The following is a 26,335-nucleotide window of genomic DNA, read 5'->3' on the forward strand; positions in this document are numbered from 1 at the left end:
CTTAGTTCCCTGACCAAGAACTGAAACTGGTCCCACAGCAGTGGAAGTGCTGAGTCCTAACCACTGGATCACCAGCGTGCGTGTCAAGTTGCTCAGTCATTTCCGACTCTTTGTGACCCTATGGAACTGCAGCCAGCCAGGCTTATCTGTCCATGGGGATTCTCCAGGCAAGAATACTAGAGTGGGTTTCCCTGCCCTCCTCCAGGGGATTGTCCCGACCCAGGGATCAAACCCATGTTTCCTGTCTCCTGCAATGGCAGGCAAGTTCTTTACCACTAGTCCCACCCAGGAAGGCAAACCAGGGAATTCCCTGAATCCTCTCTCTAAAGTGGAGAGCAAACTCTAACTGGCACATGCCATCGTTTTTATAACTTACTTAAATTTTTAAAAAATATATTATAGTTTATTTACAATGTTGTGTGAGTTTTAGATGTGCCATAAGGTTTAATGAATTGAAAAACTGGAAGAGAAACTTCCAAAATCAAGGTTGGAGGATGTCTGGTGGAGGAATGTGACCGTGTGTTAGATGCAGGCATGGCACACTTTGACCTACCAAGTGTATCCTCTCAAAGTCTGGGTGCCTGGTGCACAACCTTTCAAGACACTCCAGAGGCTCCCCCATGGATCCTCACTGCAGGTTCCCTGAGACTGAGGCCTCAGCATCCCTTCTTCCTGACTTTCTTCCTGATCCTCTCTTGGAGGTGTCAGGCCTGTCTTCTCATTCTGGCTGCTTGTTCTGGTCCTTTCTGGCTCCCTGCTGCCTTCTGGCCTAGGACCCAGTTTTTGAGAGGGCCTGAGACATTGATGGGTAATAGCTAGGAATCAAGATGGCCCTGCCCCACCTTTAACTGAGACATGAACTAGAAAACTAGACTGGCATTCACCCAGTTCTTGAGGCCAATCCAGGGGAAGCAGGGACCTGGAGACGAGTATGTCAGTGACCCTGCCTGTGAAAAAGCCTGAGGAAAGGAGAGAAAGAGAAACTTTATCCAGTGCCTTCCTGGGCTTCTCCTGCCTCATATTGTTTAACCTTCTCAACAATCTGGGGACAAAGTGCAGACATGCCCATTCATACAGATGAGGAGATTGAGGCTCAGAGATGTGAACTGTCTTGACTAGATCACACTGGAACTGGAACCCAGGACATGGTTAGGCAGAAACTGGCACTGCTGTGCACAAACTGCTTAACCCCTCTGACTTTGTTTGCTCATCTGTTAATTGGGGGTAATCATGCTCAACCCACAGGGTTGTTCAGGGGATTAAATAAAGTAATACCCTGATTAAATAATGTGGCTCACACTCAAACTTCTGTAGTATAATTAATGTAGTTGTGGATCCCAGGTTCCACTGGCTTTGCACCGCACAGTTTCTGCTGGAAGCCTTTGGCTTTTTTTTTTTTTTAAACATCATTAGCCCTTGCCTTACTCCTGGGACTTCCTGAGGACAAGGCCCTTTCTTCAGTCAAGCTGACCTAAACAGAGCCAGCCCTCCTGCCCCTCCCAAGCCACAGCTGTGAGTTGGAAAGCTGGATGCTGAGGCCCCTAATAAAGAGCAGACCTCCCAATCTCCTCCATCCCTCCCCCTCCCCTCACATGGCTTTCAAATTAAAAGTAACTAAAAGCTAAGGTCTAACAGAAGGAGAGGGGAATAGGTGGCACAAAAACCTTTCCATATTGGGAAAGCCAAGCTCTCTCCCTAGGAAGAGGGGATCCAAGAATCCAGACCCAGAGGGGTCTAGTCCCACCATGTCTTTCTCAGCTCTGAGGAGCTTAGTCCTTCCCTGGGCTTGTCAGGGTGGGAAACAGAGCTCACAGTCTATGGTCCTCGGGTCACCAAGCAGGCTGAAGTGTTAGGAACCCTAGCCCTAGCAGAGGCGCGTCTGGTCTCCAGCCACGGGGAACAGCTTTGGACTTCTCTTTGGAGACAAATCTTTGAAGAGAAAGCCTCTAGGAACCCAGAAGAGACGCTGCGCCCTTAGTCAGCCACCAGCCAGAAGACGAGGTGTGTAGGGGGTCCCGGAGAGAACTGTCGCCCCAAGTTACATGAGCCTGTCTGGACCCTCTTTCTCCTCTTTTAATAAGACTTGGGCCTCTGTATTCTGAGCTGCAGAGACTAGACCAAGCTTCCAAACCTCAGCTGGGGCAGACCCGAGGCAAGGGCGGGGACCCCACCATCCGCAAGCCTCCTCGGAGCCTTCCTCACTAAGGTCCCTTAGCCGGCCCAGGGAGGCGTCTCTTACAGGCTCAGACAAGAATTGAAAGAGGGTGGGAAAAGGGACAGTTAGCGCCTCCCCCCGCCCCCCAGCCACCAAATGGCCATTTATTTTCAATCCAGAAAGCTAGGGAAAAGAAAAAAAAAAAAAAAGCTAGGAGTTCCCCCTCACCACACACCCCCAACTTCATTTGAAAAAACCAACTGCGACTTGGTTTAAAGGTGATTTTCGCTACTATCGGCTTTGATAACTGCTGTAATCAGAGGTCTTCCAAAGCCCAAGTACCTTCTGAATTCTCCGAGGAAAGCAGAATTGGGGGGTGGAGCTGGAGCGCCGGGAAGGAGAAGAGAAACAGAAAGCCAACTCAGCGGGGAAACGCCCACGAAACTCAAAGGTGTGACCCGGGGCTGCAGCCGGCCGCGGTCGCCCGGGAGTGGGGTGGGCAAGCCGGGGAGGCAGAGCAGGGAGAGATATGGGTTTTGTTTTCAGGGATCATTTGGATTTGGTTTTAAAAACTTTGGGTGGGGGGCTCTTTTTGATGGCTGGCTCTGCTCCATCTCTTGCTTCCAATTTCCTTGTCGCTTGAGGGCCTAGATGCACAAGGCCACGCCAGAACACCGCGCTCCCCTATCTTCCCCACGTGGCTCATCTCTCGAGTTGGGCCTCCTTCCCAGAGGGTCGCAGCCGCGCCGACTGCGGGTTTGGGGAAAAAACCCTCATTCGTAATTCCATGATGATCTCTCAAGGGAAAAACACAAGAGGTGAAAATCAAAATCCGGGTTGAGGCTGGGACATTCGCTCAACTACTCAAGCCGGCGAGGGTCACTCCTCCGGGAGCTCAGGGTGGTGGGTCCCCCGCAACGCCCCGGGCAGAAGCAGACAGAGAAGAGACCTCTCAGTTCGCCTCGGCCAGGAGGCATTTCTTGCCCGCTGCGGCTCCTGGACCACCCAGGACCCCGGGCATCGGGGGAGCAATCTGAAAGGATCTTAGAACAACACTGGGAGAGGGAAACGGCTCGCCCCACCTCTCCGTGACGCCCCTGTTGATAGACGCGCGCAGTCAATCCGCGGAACCTCGGCGGAGGGCGGACGGCAAGATTCAAACCCGCCTATGAGCAGTGGGAGGGGCGGGTGGGCAGAACTCGTTTTAAGGAACTAACCGCCTCTTTCCGTGGGCCTCCAGCCCCGAGGTTGCTCCCTACTAGTGGGTTTATTTTGCTTTTGCTGGGGAGGCAGATGTTGACCTCCCTCTATCTGCTCGGCCCAGGCTCGGGGAAATCTCCCAACCATTTGCTTCCCTTGCGCCACCCCCCACCGGTGTTCCATCCCCGGAGTCAGCTCCCCAAGCCTTTAAACCTTCTGGAATGTCACACATGGAAACCTTTAGCAAATGTTTGTTAATGATCATAACAAAGGCATCATTCAAATTAGGCAGGTAATTACTACCAGAAGGACAACTGAGTGCTTACTTGCTCATCCGTTCTCTCTGTTTTAAACTCGCGAGGAGTTATGGCCCGAAGACACCCCCGCCCAGTCCGCTTTTCGGGTCCCTTTAAGCGTCTCTGAAAGGAACTGTGAAGTTACCATTTGTGGGCGGGGAGAGTAGAGGCCTGCGTCCTGGAGATCCCGGCTTGACCAGGCTGGCAATATCGTAGCAGCAAAGCAGGCCTTACCGGGTAGGCCCTGCGCCCTGCCTCGCCTCCTACCCTCTCGAGTCCTTGGTATAAAAATTTGTATCTCAGCTGGATTTTATTATTAGCATGAAAGCCAGCACCCGCTTTCCCCCTATTATTCCGCACTCCGATTTTGGGGGGTTCTTTAGTCCCCGTTCGTTATCTACAAACATTACGGTATCCTGTTAGCATTCCGAACAAGGGGCTGTTCATATATTTGCCTTCAATGATTTCCTGAAGGAACATGTGGAAGTAATAGTGAGCAGTGCAGTCACCCGAACTGAAGATGCACAGGAGGCGGTTGCGCAGAAGGACTGGGGGAATGAGGCCCCTAGCCCAGCCTCAGGCGTCTTCACGAACCTGACACCCCAGGAGCCGGTCGCAGTTCCATACAGCACCCCTTCGAGTACTTCTCTGTGAGCATCCCCTGCAGGCTGCTCCGTGTCCACTCTCTAAGTAAGGGAGAAGGTGATGGCTGTCCCACATTCCAGCCTAAACCAGGCCGCCCTGGCCACTGTCAAGTGTGTGTTGGGGGGTGGGGGTGGGGGGGAGAGTCGGGGGTGGTGGTAAAGGTTGAGCCCTCCACCCAACGAGAGAATTCGAAATTAGAAAAGGTTGTGAAGGCAAACGCGCTCCCCTCCCCCCGCCCTCGCTGGGAAGCCCCACTCTGCCCAGGTCTGGTTCCTGGAGCGTCAGCGCCCCCTTTCCTTCGCGAGCAGGATCGTCCTCTCCCGGCTTAGTCTCCTGCCTGGCGCCCCAGGGCTAGGGTTGGGGGCTCCCCTCTTATCCCTAGTGTACCCGTACGGCCCGACCCACGCGGCGGGAGAGGGTGCGGGGAGAGTCAAATTGTACCCTCTCCCTGAACGCGGAGGTGGCAGGCTGGTTGTAGAAGATTCCCCAGACGATCAAGCCTGAGCCTTTTTGTGTGCGTGATAGAAGCCAGGACAACCTCGCCCAGATAACCATGAAAACAAAGGCAAGACAAGATAAGTGCTTTAAGAGAGTAAAGGTCGTTCTGTCGGAGAAAGTTCCAAACCTACGGCAGACCCTCGACTCTGTACCCTACTTCAATTCTGTCTTTATACAAAATCAAACCAAACCAAAGCAAACCCCCTCCCCGCCCAAGAAAAAAACCACCCATCATCTTCATATTAGACTCAACAGCTTGCCTAATCCCATTAAAGGATTAGCAACTATACGGCACTTTCCTTAAAAGACCCCAGGTTCAAAACAACGCAACGGCTCGGAGACCTCTCCCGACGGCCCGGATTCTAGGTGGGTTACGAGTTTCTACCGAAAGGACACTTCTTGACTCCAGATTTATATTCTCTCTGGGCATTAACCGCAATTTTACGTGATCCTTTTCTACCTTTCAAAGAAAATACAAAGCAACGTAGCAGTGTAGGAAATTGTCTCCCGAAATCAAGAGGCAAACTCATTTTGGAAATGATGGGCAGTTTGTATTTTCACGAACCTCTTTCCCGGCAGAGCATCAACACCTCCCCCTCCCCCCCACCCCATCTGGTCGGCTTCTCTCCGCCCCCCAGTTGTTGTCGCAGTCTGGGGGTTGGGGCTGGACCCCCTGATTGCGTAAGAGCGAAAAGCAAAGGCGCAATCTGGAGGCTGGAAGATTCAGAGCGCACGGAGTTCGAGGGAAACTCTTATTTTGAAGAGGCCAAGGGGAGGGGGGGGCTTCATTTCCTGACAGCTATTTACTTAGAGCAAATGATTAGTTTTAGAAGGATGGACTATAACATTGAATCAATTACAAAACGCGGTTTTTGAGCCCATTACAGTTGGAGCTAGAGGGAGAGAAACAGAGGAGGGGACTGCAGGAGAGGGCTGCAGGCCGTGGACACACTTTTTCCTCCTCATGTAGGATTTTCATTGCGAATTGACATTGGAGGAGAAGGTAAGGGAGGAGAAAAAGGATTTTTTGTTTCTAAAAGAAATCCCTAATCAGGCTCTTTGGGCTAGAAGTGAAGTAACTTCAAACTTTGGGCGATGAAAAAAAAATTGGAGTCGAATTCTAGTTGTATGTCCAGAGAGTAATTTATTTTGAATAAACTTCACTTGGAGGGAAGATAACCATAGAGTTCGAAAGTCTAGGGGTTTAAAAAAACACATTTTCCAGACCTATTTTTAAAAGCAGTATTTTTCTAACAACTCTATGGCCTTCCAAAGAAATTGTTGAGGCTTACATTTTTGAGGTTTCTTTTGGGGGTTGGGGGTGATATTCCTGTATACTGGGACGAGCACCAAGCAGTGTTGGGAGTGGGGGCAGAGGTGTTTGCCCTCTTCTTGGCATGGAGTCCTGGAAGGCTACAGGTTTTTAATGAGTATTTTCATTCCTCGCCCGCGGTTTGGCGGGACAGCACTGTAGCCGGCGGTGTGGAGCGCGACTGGTGGACCTAGGGAGGTGGGGAGAGACAAGCGCGGAGTGGGGAGCGGAAGGGGTTGAGGGGAGGGGAGGCGTGAAGGGCTCGGCTGGAGAGGGCCGGACCTGGGGTGCCCACCGGGTGCACATGGCGCCGACCCAGGACGCGTAATTACTGGACGGTGCTGCGCCCGGTAAGGGCCAGACTCAGTACAACCGTGGCGGCTATGAGACGAGCGGAGGGGGCGCCGATTTGGGCGAAGGTTTGGTGATCAGTGGTTTGTGGGAATCAGTGAACTGCGAGGGAGAGAAGGCGCCAGCCCCGCAGCGCGCTCGGGTTGCGCGCTGTAGCGCGGGGGCGACGGCGGCGCGGGCTGGCGGGCAGGCAGGCGGTCTATGGAGTAATGACAAACACATTTGGCCCCGAGTGAAGAAGTCGTCGTCGCCTCGCATTCCAGCAACTGGGATTTGAGGAATTTCGAACTGCGCTCCAAGGGGCCCTCATTGTGCGCGGTGGTCTCCACCCCCAGCAATCTGCGCAGCCCCTTACTTGGTGGAACCGTTTTTGCAAGCCCGGAGCTCTGCTGCTCCCAGTCCCGGCCGCAGGAAGGAAAGAAGGAAGGTCGCCAAAGAAAAAAAGTTGAGAACTTATTGTGGGGGAAGTTAGGGACAACTCGGAACGGAGAAACTTGGTTCCCAGGTAAGACAGATATATGGGAGGCGAACCGCCCTCACTACTTGCCTCGGGGTACCCGTGCCCCTTTCCGCAAGGGGGTGCGGGGCACTCGCCTCCTGCACTGGCCCAGCGCTGCTTCACCCTCTCCAGTGTCCCTGTATCTATTTCACTCCCTGTGCCAGCCTCTGTTCGCCCCGGAGGGGTCTCCTCGCGCCCCACCTTCTTCCATCGTCTATCCCCATGGAAATAGGCTTTTATACCTGAGATGAACTTCTCCAGACAGCGCCAAGGGAGCGGGCAGCTTCCCCTTGGCTCGGAAACGACTGGGATCAGCGGTTCAGTTCGGAACGGGTCTCTGTCAGCTCAGAGCGAGAGGGAGTGTGGCTCGACCGCTGCCTAAAGGGACCAGGAACCTCGGCCTCCTGGCCAGGTGTGAAGTAGCCTGGCCAAGCGTCTCAGCCTTGTCTCTCCCGCAGCCAGAGAGCCCTCCCCACACTTTGTTCCCCCAAGCTCTGCTAGGACCCCAGGACGTGCAGAAAGAGTGCTTAGAACTTGCCACTTACTCCATCTCCAAGGGTGAGAGACAAACGGAGGATGGAGAGGGAGCGCGAATGACCCTTATCAGGTCCGGACTGCCCCGCGCCCGGCCCTGCCGCCTAGAAAAGCCCCGGGCTGCGCTGTGTGGGAAATGGCTTTTTGGCTCCTCAACCGAATTGCTCAACGTTTTGGACCGACTCGCCTCCGCACTGTCGCTCTCGAACAGAACTAGGCAGCTTTTTAGAGCTGGGAGAGACATCCGGGGCAAACGGGGCGCGACAATCAGCTGCCCAGCTCACCAGACTAACACCCCAGAGACCGGCGAGCCTGGGGACCCCTGGAGGGGAGGAAGGGGCTCCCCGGACGTGCGCACCTCATTCGGTGACGCGCTGGCTCTGGTTCTAACATTCCCTCCCACCCCCAGCCCCACCTCCATCTGACCCAACCGGGCCCTGATGCTGCTGCTTTGCTCTTTTCCTTCTCTCTTTTTTCCTTTCCTTTTTCTTCTCTGTTGGTTTTCTCCTCTTCACAATCCTCTCGGGAAAAGGGGCCCTTACTCCACTCCCCAACAGGCTCACTGACACCCTTGTGAGTCCCTGCTGCGGGCTCTTGAACAGTCTTACTTTGGGTTTGACCAAGTGTAGCTGGACTCCAAAGCGACGGGTCGTGGCGGGTGGAAGACAGAAAGACGAGGTGGAAGAAGGCACCGGGAAGCTCCAGTCTTTAGACCGAGAGGGGCTCGAAGCGGAGTCCCGGCTGCCGGCCCCAGGTCCGCTTTCCTCCCAGGGCGCGGACTGGGGAGGGGTGTAGGGGGAGGGGCATCGGGGCCAGGCTTTCCAGCTGCAAACGCGTCTGGCGCCGAGGCGGGCCGGTTTTGTGCCTCCTGGGGACCGGCCGTGGGCGGCGCGCAGTGCCGAGACGCGTCCTGGGGACGTGGTGGCCGGCGCCTTCCTGCAGACCCCGGTGGGTGGGACTCCCTCTGGCCTCCAGGGAGCCGCGACTGTTACATGTTGTTGGTGGAGAAGTGGCAATTCTAGGAGGAAAGCTAAAAGCCTGCTTAGTGGCCGAAAGGTGCGGCTCTCAATCTCCCTGGCCTCTAGTCTAATAGGGTCGGCGCGCAGCATCAGCCGTCGGGGTACGAGGGACGAGGGGAAAGGTCTTGCGATCTTCCTTTCTGCAGGATGCAGAGCTGGGGCTGATTGCTTTTCCCCACAGTGCTCTAGGGCTCTGCTGGTGCTTGTATTTTGCTGAAATGGATCAGTGGCATTTTCCTTTTGTTTTCAGCTGAACAGTGAACCAAGGATCCGTTGGAAATATAGATTGAAAGGGATAGAGGACCTCGGAATTCCCCACCTATTGCAGTCTACCCCTTCCCCGCGAAAGAGGAGCGAGAGGCGCAGGCGGAGCGTGTGTGCACAGGGCAACCCGGGCAAAGCGAGCGTCGGGCGAGGGAGACGCAGTGGGTGAGGCTGGGTTTTCTAAAGCGGAGGGAGCGCAGCCTCAGCTCCAAGCAGACTTCTCCGCGCAGCTGGCCGCGGCCGTGGCGCTTTCAGGCCCATAGGAGGCGCTGGCGTGCGACTGTAACCCTAAACCCCTCGATCCTTCTCCCTCCACCCCGTCCGGCCCCCGTCTCAGGTCTCAGTCGAAAACAATGCAAACGCCGAGCGTCGAGTCTAGGGCGCAGCGGCCGCCGCAGCTCTAAGCTAGGAGTGCGGCGGATGAGGACGCTAAACCCGGGAGCGGGCGGTCGTTGTCCCCAGCCTCAAGGTGACTGAGCAGCCGAGGGCGTGGACCGCAGCCAGCTCGGGGTTTGTGGGGGCGTGGTGGGGCCGGACCGTGCCAGCGCAGATCCTCCCCTGCGAAGGTGGGCGAGGCGCGGTCCCCGCTGCGCTGTCGGGGACCCGGAGCCAGAGCGACCGGCGGGAGCGAGGAGTGAGCCGGGTAAGATTCGCGCGGTTGCCGCGCCCTCTAGCGGGTGTCCGGCGCGCCGTCCGGCTCCCCGCCAGCTTCGGGAGGTCGGCGCCGCGGCGGGGTCGGAGCGCAGCGCTGGGACCCAGGACTCGACTAACCTCGGTCACCTTACCCACTCCTGGAGCCTCAAAGTGACGCCTTGCAGGCACTTTGTCTGCCCTGGAGGCGCTGGGTGTGCGAGAGGGGCGGAGGTTCCTGGGTTTGGTGATAAGGGTGGGGGTGTCATAGTAGTGAAATGTGGGCGAAGCGGAGGATATAGGGTCCTGGGCACTCCTTTGGAGGGATGGGGCGACTTTTGTTTTCTGGCCCTTCGAAAGTCCTTCTGCCGCGCAGGCGGCCTGTTGCTGTTTGTTTTATGACCCCGCGTTATTATGCAACGGGAACAGTCGTTTCCAATCAGCCCGCAATTCCCAGGCTGCGTGGCCGTCGCGGCCCCCGCCTCGGGGTTTACGAGGCGGTGACAGTGGCTTGCGAACAGACCCGACAGCTTGCGCCCGGCCGCGGCGTCGGGGACCCCACCCAGCGTGCGGCCCAGGTGGTCTGTCTCTCCTCAACGGGTGGAGACTGCGAGATGGGGAGAACATTGGCTAAACAAAACCCTGAACCACTCGAGCTACTCCCGAGTGGCTTTTCCTGCTGAACCTTCCAAACTTTTGCGACCTGGAATGGCAGCGCCATTTTCCTGGCTCCCGAAGCTCAGTCGCCCCGGACGACCCGCGGGCAAGGATGATGCTGACGGTGCTGGTGATGATGTCTGGCGAATTCTCTTGGGGCCTAGCGGAATGTTAAACCTTTTCACCGGCAATTGCCCTGCTTCTATTCTACGGGCTTTGAACAGAGGGCACCACGAAACCTAAACGTGCAACCTAATAAAGTAGGAGATTGGAAGATTTGAGATATGTTAACACAGGACTTATAGCAGCATCTACGTCCCCGCGAAACCCGAGGACTGCCTTCTCTTGGACCAATACTGCCACCTGCTGGTTTTATTTGAGAACTGCAACGATCCTTTGCTGGCATCGGCTTCGCGGAGATTTTAAGCAAGTCGTGGCATCTGCAAGACGCATTTTTCTGTCCAGTAGGACCAAGTTTTCGTTTTCTGTGAAGCTACAAGAATCACTGGACTGACAACCCTTGTTTTATGGACTTTTGGGGGTAGTCTTTCGCCATAGTTGTTAATCCTTTGTATTTACCTAATAAGCCCACCACATCGGGTTATCAGAGCAGACCTGCGAAGAAGATAGGCCAGTTTTTGCGTTTCCTTTTACAGTGAAGCCCTAATGTTGGGGATTTGGTGAGCCTCAAGTGTAGTACAAGCTGCTGCACCTAAGGTTGTCCCATTGGGTGTCACACCAGCTTGGTGACAATCAACAGGAAGTGACATTTTAGACTCCCCTGGTTAAATATCTGGTACAGGGGAGCAGAAAAGTTTATGAGCTCAGATTGTCCCATAAAATGTTCCCATGTAAAAATACTCCAGCTCCCACCCAGCACTGGAATGTCTAATGGAACTCAAGAAGATAAAAACAACAAAACAGGTTCTGGTGAGGTGCAGATCCCAGTAAACACTCCCTCGCTCAAGTTGCCACCAGGGTGAACCAGCATTTGGACTGCCTGGACTGAAGTCACAGGAGTGTTTGTCACAGGGAAGAAAAACAGCACATGTAATTTTCACAGTTAGAATTAACTAAGGAGAGCTGAAATTAACTGAACCTCGGAAATCTGAATCTTGAAGTCGTCAGTGGCTTTTGGGACTGTGAGAGAGTCTTCAGTGGCCTCTAATCATGCCAGGGTGGGGTGAAATTCAATATTCAGCGGCTCTGCAGCGGGCTGCATTGAGCAGTTGGTGATCTGGAAGCCAGCCCTCTGGGTTTGTGAGAAGAATGCCATGCTCTCTCTTCTGGAAATAGTGCCCTTGCGTTGCTTGCCGTCTGTTTACTCTCTAGCTTAGCATGTTGGTTTTGATTGTAGAGTCATAGTTAATGGCTCTTCACTTCTGTTTGCAGGGATGGGCATGGCAGTGTGTTAAAGAGAAAGAATAGTGGCTGCAAACAGATTTTTTTTTCTCTGTTTACATGACTGTATATGTATATTGGTTCAGCTAGGAACAGTCTTGATAGCTACATCAGGCTTCCCTGTATCCGAGTTCAGACCCAGTTCTCCGCTAACATTGGTGGTTCAGGGCCAGTCAAGTGGCCTCTGGCTCCTGACTCTCAGTAAGTAGATGTTGAAGTAGCCGCTCTGATGTCCCTCTTGGCTAAGACATCTTTGGAACCTACAGAAAAAGAGGCAGCATGAAAACCAACAGCTGCAGTTTCTGTAGCCCTTTTAATTAAACTGTGTGGAATTTAGTCTTTATAATAATGCATTAAGGCAAGCCAGCAAATGAGGTATTCTTAGTGCTGATTTACAGAGAGAGACTGAGGTTCAGAGAGGTTAGACTGGGTGTCAGATGTGGGGTCAGAGCCTAGTCCAATGCCATTTCTATCATATCAGCATCTATTGAGAGAAGAAACAAATGAGAATGAGGGGTAGAAGGTGAGGCCACAGTTACTTGCCTCAGAGTGAACACAGCAGAGACCTTTTTTTCTCCGATTGTTTCTCTAACCAGTGGCAATGAGCTGTGATTATAGAGGATTGTGACAGAAGTCCAACATACAGTTGGCATGAGAGAAATGATTATGATTAAATTTTTTTGGAGGAAATCCATCATTCCACCTTGCAAAGTGATTTATTCTTGCTGACTCATAGCATGCCATGTTTCTCTGAATCTGCAACCTCAATTATATTTGCACGTCTGACTTTTGGATGAGCGCTGGGATAGGGGTTATTGATTCTGGAGGAGCATTTATTCCCAGAGTAGAAAAGCAGTGGAAATAGCAATACCACTCCTAGAGATTCTCATTCCAGGGCCAAGAGGCAGGGAAAGCTCCGTTCTTTCCAGTTGTTTTCCATCACCTCCCTGTAGGGCTCACAGTCTGCAGTTATTCACGAGTAAATTGTCTGAGTCACAGATGAGTAATGACATGAAACTTCACAACTACGCCTGGGTTTCTAGCCAGGGAACCACTCTTATCAGAGATGGGAGTTTGAAATGGTGAGCAAACACATGTTGATTTTCAGTATTTGCACCATTATCGCTTGCTCGGAGGTCCTGTTTTCATTGCCCACTTGGTATGTCAGTAAGTAATCCTCTCTGGCATTGGGTCCCCCATATCTGGATGCACAGAAGGAAGTCTGGTGGGGCCTGGCCAGGGCAAAATGCCCTTCAGAGCCTGCCCTGTAAAAGCAGCGAGCCCCTCTGTCAAGCTTGGGAATGCTTTAAAAGTGCATCATTGGCAAGCCTCACTAGAGAAATGCAGCATATAAATGTGATAAAACCCAAGCTGGCTGTGGAGGGCTCCTTTGAAGTTCGTTAAGTGGATTATCAGTGGGAGGCTGATATTTATATGTACAAACACACAGGCCATGTGGTAAATCAGGTTGGCCAGCCTGGCTCTGGGGACCCTGTGCCCGTCATTGCAGCAGTGAGGAAACCCTGAACCTCCAGCACATGCCAGGATCCTTGGAGACTGTCATCCAGCCAGCATTGTGCAGATTGCTCTCGGGTTCAGAGCGCCTTGTGCTTCTCTCGCTGTGGCAGTGAGCAGAGGAGGAAAGCAGGGCCCCAATTTGCATGAGGAAATAGTTGAGGGTGGGGGAAGCCCACAAGGCTGAAATACTGACCTTTCCTTGAGAGAGACCATATGGTGGCTTGGAGAGAGCGTGGTTTTTGCATTACACAGACTTGGTATTAGAATCCTGGCTTTACTACCAGCTGTGTGATATTGGGTCATTTGCTAAGCCTCTCTGAGCCTCAAGTGGCACTTTAAAACATCAGATATTTCAAAGGGTTATTGTTAACAAGCATGGCATACACATGACCACTTTGAGCAAATATTGGTTTCTTGTTCTGCTTTGGAGAAATCAGAATTATCATCATTTTTTTCCTGTCTAACTTCTCCCTCCCCATTATCAGCATTCCATCTTTCCCCTTTCTTCCTCCTCCATTTAACTGGTAGACTTGAATGAGGCAGAAATCTGATGTCTGTAGGTAGGCCAGTTCCCAGATTCAAGCGAAAATAAATGATCAGGCTCTACCCAAAACTACTAGGCTGTTATCTACTGGATCCTCTGCAACCGAAAAAAAAAAAAAGGAGGAGGAAACAAGGGCTAAACACAGGCATACATTGACTGTATTCTTCTGTTTTTTAGACAGTTTACTCAGGAATCACACACACACATCTTAGTTTCCAAAGTCGGTTATGGAACAAATTAAGTGCCATGAACTCGCTCCATGGCGTGAATTGGGGTTTTGAGCAACTCAGGGACCCAGGGTATCCCAAGCCCAGGCCTGGATGATCTTTTTAAGGATCATCTTGTAGCTTGTGCCACTGCCCATGACTCTCAGTGGAGCTTCTTTATTTGAAACTTGGGTGCTCAATGGCCCCAACCCCTGCAGGCTCCTTCGGGTGGACCTCAGGAAGATCATTTTCTCAGTTACTTCATGTGGGAAATGAAGGGGGAGATGATAAAATGTGTGAGGTGTACGTGGAAAGAAAAGGATAAAGGGACCTTCTCAGAAGGTGGACCAGAATAGACTTCCATGGTTTTACTTCAGGACAGCATGGGTCCCTCTTCATTTTTCCCTCCCTTACTTTTCCTTATCCTCTCTTTCTTGCCCACTGCTTTTCCCTGTTTGTGTCTTAGGGACATTTGGTTTCAATCTCTCTCTCCACTGCTCTTCTGTTCCCCAGAATTTGCTGCAGGAGATCAGAGTGGAGAACTTGCTTTCTGAAGGTACAAGGACCTGTGTGATGAATCGTCCAAATTTTATCCTGTGCTTTACTGTATCCCTGAAACAGGAATTTAGCCACACTTTTCTCTCTCATTTCCTCTCACTTCTTCACTTCCTTTACTGTTTCACCTTCCATGCCTGTGTCCTGGGCTTTCTGTGCCTCGTTTAGCCTGACTCTAAGTGTAGCAGGTCCTGGGAGAGCTTGGACTGGGGCCCCAGGCCTGAGCCTACAGATTGGCGTATGATATCCTCTAAGTGACACTGGGTGAGTGCAGCTTCTGGTACCCTCTGTACAGAATGGCTCTTAAGTATTAAGACATTCGTTGGCAGTCCAAGCATCTTTTCCAAAGGTTGCTGAGGATGCGACCGCGTACTTTCTGTTAGCAAAGCACAAAGCAAATGACAACCCATTTTGAGTGAAAACAGCTCAAGTTTAGAAGTTGAGTAAATACACATGTTTATTTGTTTTTCGCAATCAATTTAAATGGTTTAAGAGGAACCGTTCTTCTGTACTTTTGGACATATTCCAAGACAATAAAGCGAGACGTTTTGGAATTTGAAAGCTGCAGGCAATCAAAAAGGGTTTCGACTTCAGCTGGCTCCTGTCATGGTCTTGGGCCCACACAAGGCTATCTAACTCCTGCTTCTTAGGCATTTTACTGTTTTAACTGTGAATCTTACTTTAACCAGGATGTTGTTGACTGAAATGATGTCGTTAACATTTTCCATAGCACAAAGCACAAAGAGAACTAGGCTCATGACTAGTTGTTTTATTAACTAACATTGTTTCTGTTTGACTTTTTCAGTTTTCCAGAACTATGGGGACTTCCCATTGGGCACTCCTGGTCTTAGGCTGTCTCTTCACAGGTATGGATCTCAAGCCTCTCTGAGTTTGTTGTCGTAGGGGCAATCCCCACCCCCCCCCCCCCGCCCCCACTAAGTTCTGTGCTCTGGGGGTGTATTGCCTATATTCCTGCAAACAGTCCAAAAGAGTAAAGAGAAACAAGATGTTATCTAGAAGGACTACACACATTCAGTTCCCCTTGCTGTGTTGCGCTAATGCCAAAAAGAATGTTCTCTGGTGGCAATTTCAGTCTGTGTCATCATGGCATTGACACGCTGTTAGGAATAATAGTTTAAATTTGCCTGCCACCCTCTTCCGTTTCCTGGGTCATGGGTTTCCAGGAGAGGTGGGTCAGAGAAATAAATTCAAGAATGCTCAAAGGAAACAAAGAGAGGAAATTTTCATCCAGGAAATCATACCTGTCTTAAGTTACACCTGCCTTAAATGGAAGATGCTTTAATTGCTGCAAAATCTTTGAGTCACCTTTGGCCTTGAAACTGAATTACTCACTATCTCACGCTTGGGGAAGCTTACTAACTTTTCCACCAGGAGGATGCCAGCGGGGCCATGTGTTGAAATATTTATTGGACTTTCTTAGTTTTCATCCAGATAATCATGAATTGCAGATGTTCACCATGACACCAGTGTTTTTCTAGTCTGAGGAGTTAACTTAAGCCTATTAGTCTCTTTAGGTCTCACCTGGATGGATATGGCAACATTGAGCACGATCAGTGATTTAGGAGTTCTGAAGTCCGCTCTGTATTCCTCACCTGCAGGACAATAGGGACTCAGGTGCACTTTCCACATCCCTCTTAACAAGCTGACCAGTCAGAGTGGACACATACTTAAGTTAGGTGAACTCCTGCACCAGGCTTAGAAGGGGATTAGCGATCTTGAGTGCATAATTTAGCCATAATATCTCTTCTACCAGTTTTATAGACAGGGGAAGCTAAACTGACATTTTAGGTTCTAAGATGAACTCAAGAGTTTTCACTCTTGGGCTTGACTTATTCTTTTTGAATTGAAATCCACATCCTCCTACTTTGGTTTCTGGAAGTCATTAGAGAGGAGGCATGCCAGAGTATTGTGAGAAATGGAAGATGCATGCTTCTTGAGCACAAAGCTGCCTTGTGCTTTGTTCAGCCCGTTCCTCTGTCCATAGGGAAGGCAGACAGTAAAGAGCCCATATGAGCTTGAGCTTATGCCATCTTGTGGTATTTCGTGGTCACACATAAGAGTCTAAGATACGGAACTGGAGTGAGAAGTCCTCTGTCCATTGGAGTGTTTGGAGGGGTGAGCCCAGCAGGGCTGGACAGGGCTATTGAGGCTTTTGGAGCGTTTGCTGCTCTCAGCAGATGCGGTGCTGTTCATAATGGGGGGCCTTTCATGGGTATCCAGGCTAACGAATTTTTGCGTAGAAATGGTCATTGTTCACAGAAGCTGCTCTGGGTGAGACCGTCCTTTCGGGCTACATCCTGTTCAGAGCGTGTTTCCTTTTACAGGGCCGAGCCTAATCCTCTGCCAGCTTTCATTACCCTCCATCCTGCCCAATGAGAATGAGAGGGTTGTGCAGCTGAATTCATCCTTTTCTCTGAGATGCCTTGGGGAGAGTGAAGTGAGCTGGCAGTACCCCATGTCTGAAGAAGAGTACCCCGACGTGGAAATCAGAAACGAGGAGAACAACAGTGGCCTTTTTGTGACAGTACTGGAAGTGGTCAGCGCCTCGGCGGCCCACACTGGGCTGTACACTTGCTATTACAACCACACGCAGATGGACGAGAACGAGATCGAGGGCAGACACATTTACATCTACGTGCCAGGTGAGTTGCCTGGGTCCCCCCGGACCAGGCTTGTCCTGTCTTGCCTGTTAATTGTATGAAAGTTTTTAGAAGTATAAAAATAATAAATATTTATCAGAGAAAATTTGAAAACTACAAACACACAAGCTTAAATCAAGATCATTTGTCCTGTGATCATCCAGAAATATTCATTGTTAACATTTTAGAACTGTATTAAGTTTTGAAAACCATTTCATTGTGGCATCTTTTATTGGCATTGTGAGGAAAATCTGAAATGGACTCATTTCTATTCATTTTTATCTCTTATTTGCATGTACTGGGTATCAGGCACTGCTAAGTGTTGGGGACACAAAAACTAGTTAGATAGGCCTTATCTTGGAGTGGCTTAGAGTTCATTATAATGGCTTCCAAATAACCATGATATTTTTCAAATTAAAGAAAACATATACAGGCACGCCTCGGAGAGACTGTGGGTTTCGTTCTCGACTCCCAACATAAAGTGAATATTGCAATAAATTGAGTCATACAAATTTTTATTTTTATTTTTGGTTTTCTAGTGCATTGGATGTTTACACTTCTGTAGCCTTTTTTTTTTTTTTTTGGCCATGTCATGTGGCATGCAGGATCTTAGTTCCCTGACCAAGGGATCAAACCTGTGCCTCCTGGATTGGGAACATAGAGACTTAACCACTGGGCCACCAGAGAAGTCCCACATTGTAGCCTGTTAAGTGTGCAATAGCATTATGTCTTAAAAAGCAATGTACATACCTTAATTTTAAAATATTTTATTGCTGAAAATACTAACCGTCATCTGAGCCTTCAGTGAGTTGTAATCTTTTTACAGTAGTAGCATCAGAGACAGGGAAGGCAATGGCACCCCACTCCAGTACTCTTGCCTGGAAAATCCCATGGATGGAGGAGCCTGGTAGGCTGCAGTCCATGGGGTCGCTACGAGTCGGACACGACTGAGCGACTTCCCTTTCACTTTTCACTTTCCTGCATGGGAGAAGGAAATGGCAACCCACTCCAGTGTTCTTGCCTGGAGAATCCCAGGGATGGGGGAGCCTGGTGGGCTTCCGTCTATGGGGTCGCACAGAGTCAAACACGACTGAAGTGACTTAGCAGCAGCAGCAGCAGCAGAGATCACCAATCACAGATCACTGTAACAAATGTAATGATAATGAAAACATTTGCAGTATTACAAGATTTACCCATATTTGACACAGAGTGAGCAAATGCTGTTGGGAAAATGGCACCTATAGATTTTCTTGATGCAGCATTCACAAACTTTGAATTTGTGAAAAATCCAGTATCCGTGAAGCACAATATAGCAAAGTGTAGTAAACCAAGGTGTGCCTGTATTTAACCTTGATGAGTTGGAATGGATTTTTTTTCTTTCTAATAAAAATTTTGGTCAGTGTTGTGTTTTGTCCTCCAAGAAGCAAATACCAGCATAGGAGTAAGGTGGAGTTAAATATGCAAGGGATATATTAAAGGAGAGGCTTATGAGAGAAGGGCTTCCCTGGTGGCTCAAATGGTAAAGCATGGGAGACCTGGGTTCGATCCCTGAGTTGGGAAGATCCCCTGGAGAAGGAAATGGCAACCCACTCCAGTACTCTGGCCTGGAAAATTCCATGGATGGAGGAGCCTGGAAGGCTACTGTCCATGAGGTTGCAAAGAGTTGGACACGACTGAGCAACTTCACTGGTTCACTGGTTATGAGAGAAAATGAGGAGGGATCTGGCAGAGGCTGGGAGAGTTCTCTGCCTGCAGTGCAAGCGTGACCCTGAGTGAAGGAGAGAAGGAAGGAAGGTGGGGTAGATGAGTCCTAGACCTCTGTGTAAAGAAGGTCTGGGAGTCCTTCAGTCTAGGGAGACCCGGTTCCACACAGTCTTTGTCTGGAAACATCTCTGGAGGGCACGGCTTAAGGTTGGGATGGATTTCAGAGTCAGGCAGAATGTGTGGTGCTTTCTGGCAGCAGCCACCCTAATCAACTAGACTTAGCCATGAGCTTGAGATGCAAGCTCATGCATCTCATTTGCTTTACCACCCACCTAGCATTCTCTGGGCATTCCTTTGTAATGATCTATGTTTATCTCTGTACCTGTGTCTGTATCTGTGAAAAGTGAAAGTCGCTCAGTTGTGTCCGACTCTTTGCGACCCCATGGACTGTAGCCTGTCAGCCTCCTCTGTCCATGGAATTCTCCAGGCAAGAATACTGGAGTGGGTTGCCATTCCCTTCTCCACAGGATCTTCCCAACCCAGGGACAGAACCTGGATCTTGCATTGCATAAGTAGTACTTGATGGTAGGGAAGACTTGAACTTTAAAGGAAACTCTGGCTGATGTGTTACAGATCAAACTGTATATTTTAACCTGAAGTTATTTTGTGGCTTTGTTTCTTGGAATCTTTGCTAATAGAGTTCAGGAATTTGGAACTCTAAAAACAAATTCAAGTCATGGCAATTTTAGTATACAGATAGTTGAATCAAAGGGGAATACAATTAGAATTTTGGTCTTGTCTTATTTAATCGCTAAGTTGTATCTCTTTTGCGGCCCTATGGACAGTAGCCCACCAGGCTCTGTCCATGGGATTTTCCAGGAAAGAATACTGGAGTGCGTTGCCATTTCCTTCTCCAGGGAATCTTCCCGACCCAGGGATCGAACCCACATCTCCTGCATTGGCAGGCAGATTCTTTACTGCTGAGTCACATGGGAAGCCCCCAAACTAGAGTACTTGGCTTCAATAAACAAGCATGCAAACCATTTATAGCTTTTGCCATCTGTGTTGTTTTAGCGGACATTGAGTAAGGGAGTTTCAGAAGTATATCTTCCTACCTTTCTGCTTTTTCAAGTTTTGAAAATTGGCTCCTTGGGACTTTCCTGGAGGTCTCTTGGTTAATACTGGGAGCTTCGACTTCTGGGAGCCTGGGTTTGATCCTTGGTCAGGGAACTAAATCCCTTACCTGTGTGGAACAGCCAAAAAAAAAAAAATTTAAAATTGGCACCTTTCCCTGTCTTCTGTAACTATGGATCTAAACCCTCTTCACTTCTATTCTGCCATTCTCATCTGTATCAACTTTCTTTCCTAACAAGTGAAAAAAAATTGTTTCAAAAGGGATAGATATTTAGTATGTCACCCATTGTCATTCTCACATAAATGCTCCCCTGCTTTAAAGACAGTGGTAGGAAGGTGGGTTTGTTAAACTGAGTCTTGATCTGCCTAAGATTGTCCAGAGATTTTTCCTATTTCTCCCTTGCCCCAGCACAAACATCATCTGGCCAGGCTCTGCATTGCTAGAGATTTTGTTTGCAATTGTCTAGAGTTGTGTATCCTTTGTGAAACTGATGCTGGAAACTCTCAGTACTTATTACCAAGTAGTTTAAATAGCCGGTTTTCTTTTGAAAAGAAAATTCTCAGGCTGTTATACATTTGTGGAATTATACATTTTATTTATTATTTGAGAGGTTATTTTTTTAGTAGATTTCTGTACTACTGTTCAAGTAATACAGCTATAGGTCATAGGCATTGTAAAAAGCATTTCATAATTCAAAAATTATGAGTATTTTCTCATGTTTTGAGCAGACTTGATTTTTTTTCAGACTTGATTATTTTAATATCCATTTTGTTTTGTGTTTTGTAGTTTAAATTTTGACCTCCATTTCTGACAATATTTATATTTGTTTTCAGTATTTTTTAAGAAGGCACGGGCAATTTGGTATTGTTCATACTTAAAAAAATCACCTTCTAGCTGTTAGGATGACACATGTCAGTGGGGTGACACTTCTGGATTTATGAGTAAAGGTAAAATCCATACCTAATATGACTAATGCCAAAGAAGTTGTTTTTCTGCATATATGTGTGAAGGTGAAATTAATCCTTAATGTGTTTTTCATTTTTTTCCCCAAATGTCAGATCCAGATGTAGCCTTCGTACCTCTAGGAATGACAGATTCCTTGGTCATCGTGGAGGATGAAGATTCGGTCATCATCCCATGCCGCACAACTGATCCTGAGACTCCAGTGACCTTACTTAGCAGTGAGGGGGTAGTGCCTGCCTCCTATGACAGCAGACAAGGCTTTAAAGGAACCTTCAGTGTCGGGCTCTATATCTGTGAGGCCACGGTCAGAGGGAAGAAGTTCCAGACCATTCCATTCAATGTTTATGCTTACACAGGTACTTGTGCTCTGTCTTACCCTCTCTAAATAAGAGGTACAGGCAAAGTCATCTAATACATGTAGAGTTTTCTTTTAAAATCCTAGTCCCTAGTGATGGAACCCCCAAATTCTGATATGGGGACTTGGCATTAACCTCCTAAAGGTAGATTAACCCCTCTTTGAACCTACAATGTTAAGCTGATCTCTGTGGCTGTAATAATATGAAGCTTGGCATTACTAAAGGCAAAATCTTTCCTATCCATGTACGATCTCGTGTTTCATCTTCATCCTCGAGTTTCAACTTCAGTATACTGTAAGGAATTTTTTTTCTTGCATAAGCCTCTTACTGTTTTAGTCACATTCCTGACTACAAAGGCCGTAACTACAAACACACACCTGTGGGGGTTGGACTTCTCGGTTAATTTTAATAACTTCAGAAAAGTGATTTTGAGAAAAGCTGGTAGCTGCCGACTTCATCCCTTTGATGTGAGTGGTTAATGCAAATGGGAATGTATAAACCACGCTTGGGCCAACACATTTATAGAGCACTTACATGCAGTATGGTGTTAGCAAGAGTATACCGTTTAACTCTTGTGAAGGGCTTATTTTATGCCAGACTCCATGCTAGGTTGAGAAATGCTGAGAATAACTGGGAAGCAGAATGGGAGAGAAGAGGAGGATAAATAAATGATGGGATAGGAGCTAGTGGCTAGGAAAGTGAAGTCAGTAAAGCCTTGATCTGTCAATAAAAGTGATTGCAGTCATAATGCACCCAAATGCTTGAGGATGCGAATGTGGTCTTCTGGCGAATTGGAATTTATTATTACTATTGTTATTGTTTTGCACGTGTGTATATGTATATATGTGAATGTGTTTTCAGTTCAGTTCAGTTCAGCCACTCAGTCGTGTCCGACTCTTTGCCACCCCATGAACTGCAGCATGCCAGGCCTCCCTGTCCATCACCAACTCCCGGAGTTTACCCAAACTCATGTCCATCGAGTCGGTGATGCCATCCAGCCATCTCATCCTCTGTCATCCCCTTCTCCTCCTGCCCCCAATCCTTCCCAGCATCAGGGTCTTTTCCAATGAGTCAACTCTTCGAGTCGGGTGGCCAAAGTACTGGAGTTTCAGCTTCAACATCAGTCCTTCCAATGAACACCCAGGAGTGATCTCCTTTAGGATGGAGTACTTTATACCAAATTATGTATGTCAACGCAGATCAGGGCTTCTGAGATTTTCAAAATTTTATCTTGATCAAAGTTGTTTGCAAATTATTTTTCATAATCTTCTTTAAAAATTCAAACCTTGTAAGATCCTGACTATACTTTGGATATTTAGGTTCTTGTATTTGTTCTTTTTTTAAATAGCAACATCAAAACTTGATCTGGAAATGGAATCTCCTAAGACTGTATATAAGGCAGGCGAATCGATTGTGGTCACCTGCACCGTCTTTAACAATGAGGTGGTTGACTTTCAGTGGACTTACCCTGGACAAATGGTAGGTACCCTCAAGGCCCCTGGTGGCAGGGAGTGGATCACAGTAGGGCTTCAAAGACCTATCGCTCATGGGGCAAGACACTGACCTCTTGACCTTAGCTTTCCATCTCTGATACACACTCTGACAAGAGGACATTGTGGTTCTTAGAGCAGTGGGAGAGTCTGAGATGATGATAGCTGAACCAGGTCCTTCAGAATGCATAGAGATTTCACACTGAGTGCTCTTTTTTCATCAGATAGGCAGGTTATATGGCTACAAGATAATGACCAAAAAATTAGCAAAGCAAAACACAAATGAATTTTAAAAGTTTCTGATTGCTGAAAGTCATGAATTCTCCTTTTCTTGCCTCCCATGCCTTTGAATTTTAAGGCATTGGGTAACGTTATTTGCCTGCTTCCCTGCCTGGTGGACGCCCATGATACTCTGTTTCTTGCCTGCCTGGTCTTGCCTTTGTTTTAATATGAGCCAGAGTCGGACACGACTGAAGCGACTTAGCAGCAGCAGCAGCAGCAGGTCTTAATCTTTTAGTTGTGGCATGCAAACTGTTATTTGAAGCATGTGGTATCTAGCTGGGCCCCCTGCATTGGGAGCACAGAGTCTTAGCCACTGGACCACCAGGGAAATTCCTTTATAAAAAAATTCATTTGTTTGTTATTTTGACTGTACCTCGCAGCTGCACTAGGGATCAAACCCAGGCCCCTGGCAGTAGAAGCACAGATTCCTAACCACTGGACTGCCTGGGAATTCCCTGCCTGGTTTTTCTATGCATAACTTTCCTTCAGTGAACTGGCATAACTTGAATCATTCAGTAAAGATTTAGTGATGTTTGCTGAATCCCAAGCACTCTGGTGGAAGCTGGCCCATCCACAGAAAGAAGAAGAAGGGAGGAGTGGAGATGGGGAAGGGGAGCCACTGTGTCATCTCTGGTCCCTGGGAATTTACACATAGGGTCTCATTCATTCTTTTTTTATATTATTGATGTATATTTAATTTACAAAGTTGTGTTAGTTTCAGGTGTATAGCAAAGTAATTCAGTTATACAAATATATATAAAATATATATATTCTTTTTCAGATTCTTTTTATTATAGATTATCACAAAATATTGAGTATAGTTCCCTGTGCTATATAGTAGGTCCTTGTTGTTTTCCTATTTTATATGTATTGGTGTGTGTATGTTAAGTCCAGTTCTCATTCATTCTAACCTATCATGGTAAGTGTGTATGAACTGTGTGTAAAAGGCTGTGATGGTCCCACGCAGAAACCATTTAACAGTGTTTAATGCAGTGCTCTTATGGAGAGCAAAAACCATCTATGTATAAGTAAATAAATAAATATATATATACACACACAAGCACACACATATAAACATATGTGTATATATATATATGGTCTTTCCCCCTTCACTCCTAGTTTGCAAATTTCTGCTCCTTGCTCTTTTTTTGGCATCTGATAGTATCTCTCCTTTTTTCCATTTCTCTCCCCCATGCATGTGGGATCTAGTTCCCTGACCAAGGATTGAACCCAGGCCCCTGCATTGGATGCATGGAGTCTTAGCCACTGGACCACCTGGGAAGTCCCTTTAGAGCAGCTTTAAATTCATAGCAAAACTGAGTAAAAAGTACAAAGATTTCCTGCATTACCCCTTGGGCTCAACACAGGAGCAGCCTCCCCCATCTATATCCCCACAGGGCGGTACACTTGTTACAATCCAGGAAGCCACATTGGTGTATCATTATCACTGAGTCCATAACTTACGCAGGGGTTCCCTCTTAGGAAGCATCTTATTAGAGTCAGTTTTCCTCCCCTTCTGCTGTAGAAAGGCAAAGGCATCACGAGGCTGGAGGAAACCAAGTTCCCATCCATCAAGTTGGTGTACACTCTGAGGGTTCCCGAGGCCACGGTGAAAGACAGTGGAGATTACGAATGTGCTGCCCACCAGGCCACCAAGGAGGTCAAAAAGATGAGGAACGTCACCATTTCTGTTCACGGTACACTCTGCTTCCTAAAATGCCCGTCGGCTATGCTGCTCGGGATCCACCATGAGGTGATCATTGTTTAATGGAAACTCTTCCCTATACAGAGAAAGGATTTATTGAAATCAAACCCAACTTTAACCTGTTGGAAGCTGTCAACCTGCATGAAGTCAAGCATTTTGTGGTGGACGTGCAGGCCTATCCCCCTCCAAAGATAACCTGGCTAAAGGACAACCTGACTCTGATTGAGAATCTCACGGAGATCACCACTGACATAGAAAAGATTCAGGAAATAAGGTAAAGAAACACCCTTCTCAGGTTTGCCTTTTCTTTGTATTGTATATTCTTAGATAGACTGAGGTTTGTGTGTGTCTTATGACCCCAAACAAGAGTCAGTATAGAAAATCTAGCAATCAGAAGTAGAAGACACTGGAAATCAGGTGCATTTCATGATAATGTTGCAATGCAATAATAGTATGTTGGTAAGTATGTAACAATGAAATTAGAAAAAAGAACTGAAAAATCTCTGCTCCCAATGAAAAACAGGTTCCTGGATTCAGAAAGGGGTGGAGGAAAGAAAGTAAAATTGGACCCACTTGGGTTTCATATACATTCCTTGATATCCATCACCCATATTGCAAGTAGACATGTATGGTGATTCCAGTTCCAGGGCAGTTATCACATAAGCCTACATGAAACACAACATCATTGGCTTAATTTGAAACACATTTGCCCCAGTGAGACTTTCATGGGAAATAAGAGCAGGGTCTGAGTAAATTCGGTCAGGAGAGAACGTACAATGGATAGTTTGGATCCTTGCTCTCTGAGGAGCTGTAGACTGTTGTCATCTCTTAACTAGTGGTGGAGTTGTGTGTAAGTCACCATTCAGCCTCAGTTTCCTCATCTATAATGTAGGGTTAAGAATACCTTATGTCCTTCAAGATGAGGAACTGGATGATATTTTGAGGTCTCTTGCAGCTTTAAGCCCTGATTAGAATCCAAGAGCAGAAGATCCCTCTTGAAGGGCCCAGCTAATCCAGCCCTGCATCTTTGTCAGAAACCTTTCAAAGGAGACAAAATCCTCTATTTCAAGCCTTCAGGAAACAGGAGAAGATAGAACCTCTGCCATTAGTTCACTTAATTTCAGGATTTGCTTTCCTTCTTTCTGAACTGAATTCCATGTATAACTGAGAAGCCACATCTGGGAAAATGGAATGTGACTACCTCTGTGGAACAGTGATAGAGATGGAAGTGGGATACTGAATCTGGAAGGCTTTCTAAGACACAAAATGTAGGAACACAGAGAAGTGGACAGGGTCTAACTTTCTACTAGGCTGTGAGGCCAGAGAGAAATAGGGTGATCCCAGCGCAGCCAACACTTGAGACACCCAGGGTTGTCTGCAAGCTACCATCAGTAGCGATGGTGGTTGTCCGCGGAGCAGTCCAGGAGAGCTGTCTCTTAAGGTGTTTTTTGATTTCCTCCAGCACATCTTCTTCTGGTCCCCATGACAGGCCAGGGAATGTAAGGATGCACACGGTGGAGGGGGGTCTGGTTTCTCTAAGACTCGTGGATTCACAGCTTCCTTGGCTGGACACGTGCAAAAAGTGAATGATGGCAGACTGTCTGGTCACTGGCAGCCAGGGGTGCTTAGGGGGCTCTAAAGAAATCCATTCCAGAGGTGTTCAGTTTGGTGCGGCAGAGGGAAGGCCAGCCCAGTGTGCTCATCACATCTCCCCGCATCAGGTGTCTTGGCTAGAAGACTTGACGTTTACCGGCTA

General features: G+C 48.3%; 1 protein-coding gene across 6 annotated transcripts in view; it reads left to right on the forward strand.

The window, feature by feature from the left end:
- The first annotated feature begins 4,317 nt into the window (after positions 1-4,317).
- PDGFRA (platelet derived growth factor receptor alpha) overlaps positions 4,318-26,335 on the forward strand; it is a 49,187-nt gene continuing 27,169 nt past the window's right edge. Inside the window, exons 1-7 of one of the 6 annotated variants that reach the window (XM_055588561.1) lie at positions 4,318-4,341; positions 15,090-15,150; positions 16,630-16,947; positions 20,842-21,102; positions 22,451-22,581; positions 24,400-24,571; positions 24,664-24,853. In XM_055588561.1, the coding sequence (XP_055444536.1) occupies positions 15,102-15,150; positions 16,630-16,947; positions 20,842-21,102; positions 22,451-22,581; positions 24,400-24,571; positions 24,664-24,853 (1,121 nt within the window). In that variant the 5' untranslated portion in view covers positions 4,318-4,341; positions 15,090-15,101. Of the gene's footprint in view, positions 4,342-5,108; positions 5,161-5,548; positions 5,798-8,357; positions 8,547-8,623; positions 9,417-14,329; positions 14,549-15,089; positions 15,151-16,629; positions 16,948-20,841; positions 21,103-22,450; positions 22,582-24,399; positions 24,572-24,663; positions 24,854-26,335 lie in introns of those variants that run through there. The other 5 variants (XM_055588560.1, XM_055588558.1, XM_055588563.1 and 2 more) reach the window with 5 other exon arrangements.

This window comes from Bubalus kerabau, chromosome 7 (genome assembly GCF_029407905.1).
Source record: "Bubalus kerabau isolate K-KA32 ecotype Philippines breed swamp buffalo chromosome 7, PCC_UOA_SB_1v2, whole genome shotgun sequence".
Lineage (NCBI taxonomy): Eukaryota > Metazoa > Chordata > Mammalia > Artiodactyla > Bovidae > Bubalus > Bubalus kerabau.